This window comes from Periophthalmus magnuspinnatus, chromosome 5 (assembly GCF_009829125.3).
Source record: "Periophthalmus magnuspinnatus isolate fPerMag1 chromosome 5, fPerMag1.2.pri, whole genome shotgun sequence".
In the NCBI taxonomy this organism is placed as follows: Eukaryota; Metazoa; Chordata; class Actinopteri; order Gobiiformes; family Gobiidae; genus Periophthalmus; species Periophthalmus magnuspinnatus.
The window spans coordinates 7,724,219-7,736,643 of NC_047130.1; the positions used below are offsets into that span (position 1 = coordinate 7,724,219).

The 12,425-nt window shown below is 37.3% G+C and overlaps 2 protein-coding genes across 2 annotated transcripts; both read right to left on the reverse strand.

Moving 5' to 3' along the window:
* Window positions 1–71: 71 nt before the first annotated feature.
* On the reverse strand, window positions 72–4,301 carry LOC117371224 (chitinase-3-like protein 1). Its single transcript, XM_033966858.2, has 10 exons — window positions 4,253–4,301; window positions 3,668–3,872; window positions 3,146–3,202; window positions 2,853–3,000; window positions 2,193–2,320; window positions 1,946–2,042; window positions 1,690–1,872; window positions 854–970; window positions 642–774; window positions 72–575 (listed from the first exon to the last, which is right to left on the reverse strand). Exons 1-10 carry the CDS (start codon window positions 4,299–4,301, stop codon window positions 232–234), a joined length of 1,461 nt encoding a protein of 486 aa, XP_033822749.2. The 3' UTR covers window positions 72–231.
* A 3,056-nt stretch (window positions 4,302–7,357) lies between these two features.
* LOC117371438 (acidic mammalian chitinase-like) lies at window positions 7,358–11,524 on the reverse strand. Its single transcript, XM_033967124.2, has 12 exons — window positions 11,486–11,524; window positions 11,371–11,418; window positions 10,741–10,767; window positions 10,447–10,651; window positions 10,195–10,251; window positions 9,476–9,641; window positions 9,267–9,391; window positions 9,068–9,191; window positions 8,804–8,986; window positions 8,566–8,682; window positions 8,353–8,485; window positions 7,358–7,759 (listed from the first exon to the last, which is right to left on the reverse strand). Exons 2-12 carry the CDS (start codon window positions 11,393–11,395, stop codon window positions 7,512–7,514), a joined length of 1,410 nt encoding a protein of 469 aa, XP_033823015.1. The 5' UTR covers window positions 11,396–11,418; window positions 11,486–11,524; the 3' UTR covers window positions 7,358–7,511.
* Between the last annotated feature and the right edge of the window lie 901 nt (window positions 11,525–12,425).

Below are 12,425 nucleotides of genomic sequence, written 5' to 3' on the forward strand. Positions count from 1 at the left end.
TAGGGAACATTAGGGAATATGAAGGCATACACATTTTATTTATTTTGAATATCTCAGAAGAAGGGTAGGAGCCAAGAAAAAAAAAGTTTTTTTCCTGTTGTGATATCATATGAACACAATTATGCACTTTTGTGAAATGAAACAACTCTGTAAACTAACCAGACAAAAACAAAAATGACAATAAATAAGAATTGTTTTCCAGTAGTTTCTCCAGTCAAGCCATTGTAAAAATCACCTGTACATGTAGCAACCATAGAGTATGCTGGGGAGGAGAAGGTTGAGCAGGAGCCCACCTGATGATGCTGCGTTGCTCCGGCTGTGCACTGTGGGACATTCTGTCACATATGGTTTTCCTTGGGTACAGACATAAGTGAGGGGGGGGTCTTGTTTGCTTTGGTAGCTCCCGTCTGCCTTGTCCATGCATAGACTGGGGTCTGGGTGCACCACTGTGATGTTGTTGATGCAGCTGGGGTCCACCATTCCACTGCTGCTGTCCTTTGCTGGGCTGATGAAGCTGTGTGGGCTGCTCGTGGTTTTGGGGTTTTGGGGTTCAACAGTACTTGTGTTATTTGATTCTGCAAATTATCGTTACATAAATAAATGCTTTTTCTTTTTCATTGCAGCTGACTTATTGTACTCACCTCTACTCAGTTCTGCTTTCAATTGAGATATCAGAGGGTATTTGCCTTGACCACAGAAGTGACCAGTGAAGTCATCCAAGTTCAGACTCCACACAGCAGCCCCTCCCAAATGCTGAGTCATTAGGTAAGTCACCTGATATAAACACATTTATCAGATCCAAGTTGTGTGTATGTATCAGATCCATGTGTATGTACTGCTTCTGCCAGTGTACCTTTGCACCATAGCTCTGCTGGTTGTCAAAGCCCACCCACTGATTGTTTTTGACTGCATAAGGCACGTACTGTTTGTCAATCCAGTTGGCTGATGCCCCGTGTAAGAAGGCACACGTCTGGTACCAACACAAAACAGTTATTAATGGAAGCACAGTAAAACAATGTGTTTTGAATACACAATACAGTTTTATCAGTTTTAATTCATGGATGCACAAATTGGTTCAAAAATGTGTGACTGGTATGACATCCTGCATGTTTAAATTTAGAAACTGTAGTATCTGACTTAGGGCTGCGCAATATGGCTAAAAAGTTGTTTTTTTGTTTTGGTTTTATTGCATGTTTTGGTTATAATTTTATTTGAACCCAGCAGTGTCTACTGGTCTTTCAAATAAAGGAAGTTCATTACATTGCCATTGTCATATCCTAAAAGTGAACTGGCTTCATTTACACTGATGGACAATCAAGTTTATTGTAAATGAGTTAAAATGACTATGGCTATTTTACTTCGCAGATTGGTAGATTCAGTATTTGTTTCAATTTCACATTCAGTTCTATTTAAATCCATTTTATATTCTTTCTCTCTATAGCCCTAACTGTTGTCTATCTCAGTCTTTTCCTCCAGTGAAACTCCAGTGATACTGTATAGTCACTGCCCTATCCCCTATATAATAACCCTGCTGTACTGTACTGTATTTCACAATTCAGCAATTTTTCACTTTGTTGATAATTAAACACAAAGTAATATACTTATTATTCACCTGTTTTAATCTAAATACACACTAATTTGATCTGTATCTGATCTGCACTGTTTGTCTATACTTGGAAGGCATTTTACCTCATAGTGAGACCAGAAGCCCATCTCTTGAGTGAATGGGCCAGGATAGGCTAGTCCGCTCACAGGAGCTCCAGGACTGGACACCTGAGTGGAGAGTGTGTATGAACGGGCATAAGCAGGGAACCCTAGCAACAACTTCTGTGCAGGAATCTCTTGGTCCAGCAAGTTCTGTGTGATAAAATCCTAAAAACAGACAGAAGTTATGCAATACAATTTTTTTCCTATCTGTAAAATAAATAAATAAATAAGTCATTACTATGTTGGCTTTGTTACTGCCGAAGAGTGGACTGTGATGGGCTGTTACTGTACCACCACCGAGATCAAACGTTTTCACACTGATGAAGTCCACAATTCTGAAATCATATTACATTTTGCTTTCTAATTAAGTCAAAATAGCATGGAAATTAAAACAAACAATAGTACAATCTTTTGGGTCGCATTTATGCCCAGTCGCCCAGTGATGTTTTTATGCACCTTCAAGCATTATTATCATTAGAGCTTACTTTATTAACTCTGTGACTTCATAATGCTCAAGGGAGATAACATCTGTTTTTGGGGTCAGGGAAGCAGACAGCATCAGTCTGGGTCTTTCTGTTCCAATGCTCTCATTCTCAAAAGCCTGCTGCAGATCCTGTGAATGATTTATAATTATTAATACAAATTATATCAACACATTTAACCGCACATTTTTATTTAAACATGTAGTGACAGTGGAGTCTAAGTCAGCCCCCTTATACAAGCAACGATGAAATAAAACGGTTATTTGTTCTTTTCCACAGATCAGTTTATCTCTAATACCACCAGGCCATGCTACAGATCAGGTCTGGGGAAAGGAGACTCCTCTCACAGTAAGAATTAATGTTTTAAGGTATTTGTTTAGCAATGAAAACACTTGTTATTGAATAAAAGATGTATCCATTTAATGCAATACTATGGAAAATTTCAGGCAAGGCAATACCACATTCATGGAAAAAAAGATTGCACAGTCCACCAGTAATTACTCCTGATGTGGTTATTATCTTTCAGTCATTAACTACAGTTTTTATTGATTATGTTTGTAGCACTGCACTTTTTTTTTTAAATCTATGAGCACATGCCAACAGATAAACTTAAACAGATTAACTACAAAGAATAACATTGATGGGAGGAAGCGGAGATAGCACCTTAAAGAGCTGAGTGAACTTATGTTTATTGTTTCCAGGATGACCCCAGTCCAAGTCCAGACCATCAAACTCATGCGCCCTCAGAAAAGTGACTGCCGACTGGACGAAGGTCTGACGACTGGCTGCACTGGACACCATTTCAGAAAACCTGGACAAAACTAACATTTAGCTGCTGTGGAGCTCATTTGTCTCTACCACAAAGGTTTCTTATTCTATTTATATTTTGATATATGACTCTCCACTCTGATGTTGCAATTACAGGTTTCGGTCAGTAGGGGGAGGTGTGCACTTACTGTGGGTCATTGGTGCTCAGCTCTCGCACTGATAGCATAGTCTTAAGCTCAGAGTTTCTGGGAAAAAAAAGTTATAATTAAACAGTGACAGGTCAAAATGTCAATAGACAACCTGTGTTTCCTGTATTCTGGCTGTCCCTATAAATAATAATATCCAGATAACTGCTAATTGAGATCATCTGTCTGGAGGGATTTTGTACTATATAAGTAACAACTCAGTGCTAAAATAACACTGCCTTTAAAATACAAAAAGCTATTTTCTTGAACATAATTGCATTAATTATGGTGAGATCCTATCACACATATTGCACAATAAACTAACAGAATATAGATACTGAGTGCACAAAACCAACATAATAAAAAATAAGCTATAACAAGTTAAATGTATTTTTAGATAAATTACATTGATCATATAAATATTGTAAATTAGACTACTTAAATACGTAAAACTAGACAAAAAAGACAATTCACTTGTAGTTGACTCATCAGTGCCTTTCTAAGACAGCAGAAAGAGTTGTTTACTTGTTTTTAAGTCCAGCTAATTCCTGGTAGACGCTCTCCTCGGCCCACTCATTTTCTGTGAGCTGGTTGTCGTGGTTGATAACAGCAAAGTCATATACCACATGTGTGCACAGGAAGGGGTCTATGTTCTCCACTATAAACTTTCCTAATCCCGTTGTGTACTGGGACCAGTTGGAAAAGTGGCACACCAGTTTGAATGTAGTCGCTGAAAGAAGAAAACATAATCATTCTGCATATAAACATCTAAGTGCAAATTTAATTTACTAAAATATTTTCATAATTCAGAACATTTTTGTGAACTAAAACTATGAACTAAAATTTTGTATTTTTCTTGTGTTTTTGTTGAATAATAAAAACTAACCATATATGAATGAAAAGAAAGAGTGGAGACAAGATCCAAGTTCCACTTTCAATCCCAGAGCCCCAAACTGGAGCATAAACAAACTCATTGTCTAAGGAACACGTCTTTACATATACCATGAATTAAGAAAAATGTATTTTCTGGTTGATTAAAATTGAAATGAACAAGTTGACTAGATGAACACTAAAACACACTTGAGATCCCAATATAAAACCGAAACTTACTTGAGTGAATGAGCAGCAGACCAGCGAACAGGCTCCAGCAGCCAGCCATTATGTGGCATTTGAGTGAAACTGAGAGTCACTCAAGTGTGCAGGTATAACATCACTCAGCTCATCTTACTGACTGACGTGCATTATTCGAACTCTTAACACCTTCACTATCCAAAAGCAAGTGCTGTGCTCGGAGTCTTTAGTAAGTTACAATTTCAAATATGCAAATCGTGTGGCATGGGTGGCTACAATCTGGGGTGGTCCTGAATAGCCATTTAGACCACTGTCCCTTGCCCCACATATTTAGAGAATATCCCACTTTTTATTGATGCCACATGAATTATAAAAAGTGAGATCTACAAAGACAATGATACATTTTTTTTCACCAAAAAATCTGTACTTCACAGGGTTCACAGGCTTATATTATGGCACCTATTACAATTCCAGTCTCTTGTCCCTGTCAATTGGTCAAATCTCCTTGTCAAAGCCTGATCTCGTCAGATCTCAGAAGTTAAGCAGGACTGGTGGGAGACCTTCGGGTGGGGATTCCACAGTGGGGTGCCAGTGGCACAAAAACAAAAAAAACAATTGTTCTGTCCTGAGGCAAGACACCTCACCCACATTGCCACATATGATTGGCATTGGCATTGGCGTATGGGAGTCATTGTGGTCAGGGGGGCGATGGCATTCTCACTTCTAACAGTTTACCCCAGGGCAGCTACAATAGCTTACAATCACTGAGTATACAGTGAATGAATAATGCACTAAATTGTAAAGCAACTGGAAAAGCGCTATTGCATTATTCATTTGAGGTGGTCACCCTACTACTCACGCTCACATTTATTCATTAGGGGAAATTTATTGATACTCAATATGTTTTCTCACAGTTCATGGAACCCAGTGCATCTGAAAAGACATGGAGACAACAAGCAAGCTCCCATCAGCAAAATGATCTCATCACCTTATGGCTAAAAGGTAAGAGCACTAACCACTCTACCACCCCAGAAACTCACCTGTTATAATTCAACTTATTTACACAGATAAACTGATTATTCATCCTTCACAAAATGCCCCCTTTACTTAAGAGTCAATCCAGATATATGTTTGAAATAGTAGACCTTGTGTTAGTGGATCTTTCCTGTCTGAATTGGTAATGCTGATATGTTTTTGCTTGGAGTATCTGACAGTTTCAGACACACAAGACAAAAGACGTGTTACACTGATGCCTTTCACTCTAGGGCCAAACACCAGTTACACTACTTTTGGACACCTGCTAAGAGTGGAGTTTCAATGTAATTGCATTTTGCTATATTAGACATGGCTAGTATTATGGATGTCTGAGCCTGCAAACAGGAGGAAATACAATAAACAGCACAGGGATGAGTTTGTAAATACTGACACTTATTTATTTGTTTGCTAAAGAAACACACCAATATAAATGTGGTGTACAAATGAAAGCAGTTAAACTGGAATCTAAAATAAAAAACATTTCAGATGACTAAACAAAAGTAGTGTTATTATTTTGTTAATATAAATAACTAATTATGAAAAATAGGTTCTAGTAAATGCAATGTTATGAAATGTACCCTTTTACCTTTTTTTGGTAACCTTGCCTTTACTGTAGAATAGGGAGGTTGTCGAATGGTCAACTCCAGATGTGCTTTGTGCATCAATTGTCTAAAGGGGTTATGCCAGTAGCTTTTAAAACTATTTATGTTACTAAACACTTGCACAAGATGCAATAATATTTAAGTGTATAGAGAAGAACATTTTTATTAACAGTGTCTTTAGATGTGAAAAGGTAAATTAAACTCTCAATTCACTCCATATGTTCTCCTTTCTGCTATTGTCCATATAAATCCAATTAAACTATACTCAACAAATAATTATTATGTTATATTATTTTCGAACTACTATTAATAGCACCCTCTTCAGCACCATATCATTGCGTATGTGTGTATGGGAGAAACATGAGCACTTGCCATAACACCTTTATTATCTCTGTGATAGCTACCCTGTGTATCAAATTAGTTGTTTTTGTCATATTCTTTCGCTGCAGGCTTATATCTGTCTCCTAATTCAAAATGATTGTTTTTATAGTATTATATATCAACACACATGCACTATTTTGCCTATTTCTTATGAATAGGCGTGTGTGGTCTATATATAGGCTACCTCTTATTTGTTCTTGGGTTATGGGTTATGCTTGTAAGAGGAAGTGCAAGAAGGTGCGTTTAATCTCCTGCCTTGGTGTCATCATGGGTTTCAGAATGATGACAAATTAGGACCGTTACCATGGCGTTTAACAATGTAAAACAAAATCTTTTGAATGGGAAAAAGTCCTCAAATTGTTGCATATAACAGGAAGCTGAAACCTAAGATCATTACTGATGCAATATGATATATCAGTCGTATATTTTCAAACTTTGCTTGTGCAAGAATAAAACACCTCACAGTGTAGGGTGTGGAGTCTGTCAGTCTGATATTTCGTCTTATTGTTGTTGTTATTGCATGTGTGCTTGTAATTGAGTTCATTTTTTGCCATGTAACTGTACTTTTACTTAATTACTATTGTCAGTATTCTTTTCAACACTTGTTTCTAACCAGGACTCTCATCTTGTCAAAATGCTGCAGTAAACCTTGGAAACCTGAACTACGCTTTTCCCTTTTTGATAGGTTTGCGCATAGGTTCAGGTTCAGAGTTATTGTTTCAGCACCAGAACATGAAATATTCATCACCTCTTTGCCATCTGAAAAAACATCTCTGCTGAAAATACCTTGGATACTATATGAGCAAACCAGAAATACTTTAATATGGTGCTAATATTAATAACATATTTGTGCAATATAAAATCAATATTGCATCATTGTAAACTTACAAAAGCTCTTTGTATTGTATAGTAATGGTTGTAGTTTTATACAGTTATGTTGAGTGTTGTTTATGAGGTTGCCTCTCTTTCAAAACTATCTCTATCCTTATCCTTATATTGGTCTCATTTGATCTTAATTCTTATGTTTTGATTTGTATCATCAATAATTCCCTACTAGAATCTAAAAAAACAGCAATCGTGAACAAAATGAGACAAAGACATCATATGTATATGTTTAATAGCATGTAGACGCAAAACTAGCACAATATCACATATTTCTTATTTTGAATGTTTGAATATACATTTTGAACTATTTGATAAAAACATTGCCATTTTAAATACAGTTTTTTCCTCTCTCTCTATGTATAATAATATGTATAATCCCAGTGTCATTACACTGCTCATGGCCAGATGCAGCACTTGCACGCATCATCGAAGATTGTGCCGGCACCACAGTTTCGATGGTGAGTGATGCCTCCAGCGCACATGTAGAAGGCATTCTTATCATCCGGGTTGGGGTACAGGCCGTCGGGTTTGCCATTGCAGAAGCCCGGTCCTGGGGCGTGAGTAGTGGTGGTGGTGGTGGTGGTGGTAGTCAGGGTGGTGGCACTGGGATCACGAGTGGTGGTGGGGGGCAGTGGGGGCAGCTCTGCATTAGACAAAGAGGATTTGTGAGTATACAAAGATGAACACTACAAAATCAGAATAGTTTTTAATAAATTGTTTTGGCAAAGTATAAGTCATAAACTGTGTCCTTTTATACAGTAAAATGAATTATTTACAATTTCGCGAAGATATATTTATCTGTAGAAGCGACTTAATTGAACAGTGAAATGTGCAGTCAAAGAATGTCAAAGCTGTGTAAGTGTAGTCAGGACTGTTGGCACAATACACTACCTTTTTCAAAACTCAATAACAATTTCAATACCACAGTGAAAACTAAACTAAATAGTAATTTCTTTTAAATTACCATGTGGTCTTATATCTGTATAATCCCTCAGCTGTCTAGGTAGTTTCCAGTGTGGTCCATGGGCGTTTACTAGTCTGTGTGTTTTGCTCAAGATCATTCTACAGCTATTTGGTTCATTTCTGTACTGTGAATGTGACTTTTTAGTATCAATACCTGCTCAAATGAGTATCTAGTTTCAATATTAGTTTTAGTATCGATTAGTAGTCTGATTGTTGATACTTTTGACAACTGTGGTCAGGTCATGTACGTTTGGGGCTACTCTTATGTCTTACCAATGTTAAGAAGTTTGCGAAGGTGATAGAGCAGAGGGTGGCTGCCTTGTCCACAGAAACGTCCTGCGAAGTCATCCAGATCTAGAGCCCACACAAAAGCCCCTCCAAATTTCTGCTCTTGTAGATATCGCACCTGTACAGAAAGGAAAAGTATACCCAAATAGTCCTAAAGATATGCAAGATTTAAAAAAAAAAAATCAAACATTGTCATACCTTAATCTCGTAGCTGTCCTTGGTGTCAAATCCTACCCACTCATTGTTTTTGGAGGCATATGGAACCATTTGGTCTTCAATCCATTTAATTTCTGTGCCTTTCACAAATCCACAGATCTAGAGCACAAATGAGAAGAAAAGAGACATTGTCAATCATTAAGGCCCAAAAACTTCTATGGTTATTTAATGTTATTTTGGGGCATTCATGAGCTCTAGAGGCTAGTAGCTACATGCGTACCTCATAGTAGGACCAGAATCCAGCCTCACGGGTATATGGTCCAGCAGCTGCAGCACCATTGGCTGGAGCTCCTACACCAGTGTCAGAGGATGTCAGGCGGAAAGTTCGACCATAAGTGGCAAAGCCCATCCTCAGCTTCTCTACTGGAGTGCCATTGTCTCTCCAGTATTTCATGGCATAGTCCTAGAAAAGTATTTACTATCTTAGAAAGCTAAAACTGAACAAGAGAAAATTATAACAAAAAAGACTTGTATATTATCTTACAGTGTTGAAGTAAATGAGGTCCCCATAGTCCTTAGAACCACGGTACAGTGGACTGTTGTGCCCAGTGAAAGTCTCCCACGTTCCATGGAAATCATAGGTCATCACATTGATAAAATCTAGCTCTCTACAGGAAGACAAAATAACTTAATTATAAATAAAAATATGTAATATTTTATTTCTTGCAAGTTGCCCTACTTACTTTGCGATCTCAGCGATCTCATATCCACCATCGATGGTTCCTTTTCCAGCAGACACTGCAGCAGTTAGCATGAGCTGAGGTTGACCTGTTGACCTGGCCTCAGCTGCATAGGCTTGCACAAGTTCCTGCACAAATTAAAAACAAAACCATTGTCTTGAAAGTCTCATACCAAAACTAATAATTTTTTTAGTGTAATTGAGTGAACTGACCCTGCACAGCAGAGTGAACCTCTGCTTGTCTTCTGGGGGGCTTCCACGTGCTCCTGGGTACTCCCAGTCCAGATCCAGACCATCAAAGCCATGGGTCCTCAGGAATTTAATAGAAGACTGGATGAACTTCTGGCGGTTGGCTGCATTGGACACCATGATGGAGAACCTGCAGGGAGGAGGACTTTGTTACCATCCATTGCACAAGTAGTTTCAGTTCAATTGTTTGTTTGTTTTTTGGTTTTGTTTTGGGATTCTTTTTTTTTTACTTTACTGCAGTGAAAGAGAGAATATCCTCAAATCTATTATCAGGTGTTTAATAACTATAATAGAGATTATGCACATGACTGAACCAAGAATATGTTCTGTGGAATTAATGTCTTCTTTATTACAGTCTCATAGCTTTTTTGCAATAATCATATCATTTTGGATGCTGTGGGCTCTGCCATCGTCTTTTTGGTTGTAATATTTTGCATGAGACCTCCAAAAATGACAGCAAATAAGTTCTATATAGACTGCAGTTTTAAAGCCTCCCAGATAATCTGTGCATTATTAACTGGTTGGTCACATGAACATAGAACATTTTACAGAAATCAGCCGACTCATATTTTAGCAGCATTTTTTTTCTCAAATTCTCCATTGAAATGAAAGGGATTTCCACTTAGTAGCATTTATAGGCAAAAGTGGGCGGGGCATAAAAAGGTCAGAACAATTATACTTACTGGGTAGAGCCGAAATTCCATCCACCAACAGCTAACAGAGTCTTCAGATGAGGATTCCTATGTGATATATGTAAGACAATTAGCAAGTGGTTAAAATTGTGTTTCATATACTGCCTAAGGCATTATGGTAACCCCACACTGTCTTGGTGTACATTTTGTTATTACTAACAATTGTTCAAATTACAACATTTGACAAAATATGTTTGTACCCTTGATATTGTACTTTTAGAAGATGCCAGAGTCTCCACTCACTTTGTCTTGAGGGCATTGAAGGCCTTGTAGAGCACGTCGTCATTCCACTCGTAGGTGACCAACTCGTTCGCGTGGTTGATAATGGAAAAGGCATAGATCAGGTGGGTGCAGAGGAAGGGGTCCACATTTTGGGGCAGGAACTTCCCATCACCAGGCCTGTACTGGGACCAGTTGGTGAAATAGCAAATCATCTGAGTGGCAGAGCCTGACAGGACATAAAGAATATTTATTTCAGAAAACTACAAAAAATAAAGTGAGAGATATTTAAATACAAATGTGTGTAAATGTTCTTACCGAGCTGACATAGCACCAGGCATAAGCCTACGAGGAGAAGAAACAACAGTTTGGTGAAACATACTAATGAGAACTAGGGTTTTCAATCTTTCTAACATTCTACCTTTTACAAATTATTTGACTTTCAATGTACCACTTTGAAGGCTCTAAAACTAGCGATACTACAGCTGTCAAAAACAACTGAGAGAGACAAAAAACCTATCATGCTTCTTTTTTTTTTTTTAACCTCAGTTTGATTCATCAAAATTTAGATTTAAGTTGTTTTGTCTATCAAAAAACGAATAAAAACATATTTCAGCATTAAAGTCTTAAACATAAACAAGATACACTTCTAATCAGTGCCACTTAACACAAAATAGTCGAATATCTTCCTTCAAAGTCTGAACTCTGCTCCAAACCGCAGGCTGTTACTGACATTATTTACTGTAGACCTCTCCATTAAAAGACCCAAGCTGATCATTGACTATTAGAGTTTATTCATTAATTCATTATTAGAGTTTTTTCTATTAAAATTTGGTTTAATTGCACTGCTCTACTGTAAAATAATTCAGAGTAACACCAAAAGAAGCCAGTGCCACCTGTACCACTACTTTAGAACCTGACCTATTACATCATATTATTGTGCATTACCTGCAAATAGTGTAAGCTTGGTCATCTTCAACCAGCTTTGGGGGATTACTGTAACATAAGAATGAGGTTAATTGAAGACAAGCCCATCGACAAACTAGCAGTAAAGTGTCCTCACCTTGCCAAAAAGAAACAGACCCAAACCACAGCAGAGTTCTGAGGTATTTTATACAGAAGCTCAGAGGAGGAGCAGTATCGTCGTCATTAGAGAAGATAACATTATTGAGGTCTTAACCATATGTAGATAATCATTGACTATCTGCAATTGCTCCGTGACTACATAGCATCAGGGCAATGTGGGCCAGCAGCCATATCAGGACAGCAATATGTTTTACAGGTCAACTTACACAAATGAGTTTCAATTTGACAAACAAAACTGTAAAATGTTGCATGGCACGAAACTCTTATCATGAACAGGAGTAAATAGATAAACAGGGCATTGATAATTTGCTATGTGTTCTCTCCATATGGCTACAGTATGGTGTATGACTATAATACAATAGGAGTAGTTGTAATGCATAGACCTACTTTACTGTAGTGTAACTTTGAATAGCTTCAATAGACTAAAATAATTAGATTATTTGCAGACAGTTCACATTGTGTGTATATACTTTATATACTTTTGGTCCAGAGTTTTAAATTTTTAAATTCAGATTCTAAACTGTAATTCTTAACTGACACAATTTTGGAATAAACTAATTGTAAATTGTTTATTATTTTGTTTATTTCTTCATAATTTTAAATGACTAATAACACAAAAAGTAGAGCTGGACCAGTATATCAGGCCGATACTTGGACTTTTTAGCGTATCAGCTGTTGGCCTTAAACGTTCTCCATAGGCCTATATTTTGTTTTGATGTATCTTCTACATAGAAAATACACATGAAGCTTTATATTGACACTTTAATACAAAGAGATAGCTGCACAAAACATGACTACACAACTCTCTTATAGGTTTGTGGTATATGAAGGTTGTGGGTGAGTTTGTAGTGAATTTAAATTACATAATTTTGGAAAAATAATCAAAATCGTTCTCATATATTGGTCCAAACATATTG

Bases quoted from the DNA above. Each gene is read 5' to 3' on its own strand.
- LOC117371224 (XM_033966858.2), bottom strand. From the start codon at position 4,301: ATGGCTGGCTGCTGGAGCCTGTTCGCTGGTCTGCTGCTCATTCACTCA. The intron at 2,321-2,852 runs GTGCTATCTCCG...AATCATTCACAG, and splicing joins AGTTCACTCAGCTCTTTAAG to GATCTGCAGCAGGCTTTTGA. The intron at 971-1,689 runs GTAAAATGCCTT...TGTTGGTACCAG, and splicing joins GCTTCTGGTCTCACTATGAG to ACGTGTGCCTTCTTACACGG.
- LOC117371438 (XM_033967124.2), bottom strand. From the start codon at position 11,395: ATGACCAAGCTTACACTATTTGCAG. The intron at 9,642-10,194 runs GTAAGTATAATT...TCCTCCCTGCAG, and splicing joins TGGAATTTCGGCTCTACCCA to GTTCTCCATCATGGTGTCCA. The intron at 9,392-9,475 runs GTCAGTTCACTC...TAATTTGTGCAG, and splicing joins GGTTCACTCTGCTGTGCAGG to GAACTTGTGCAAGCCTATGC.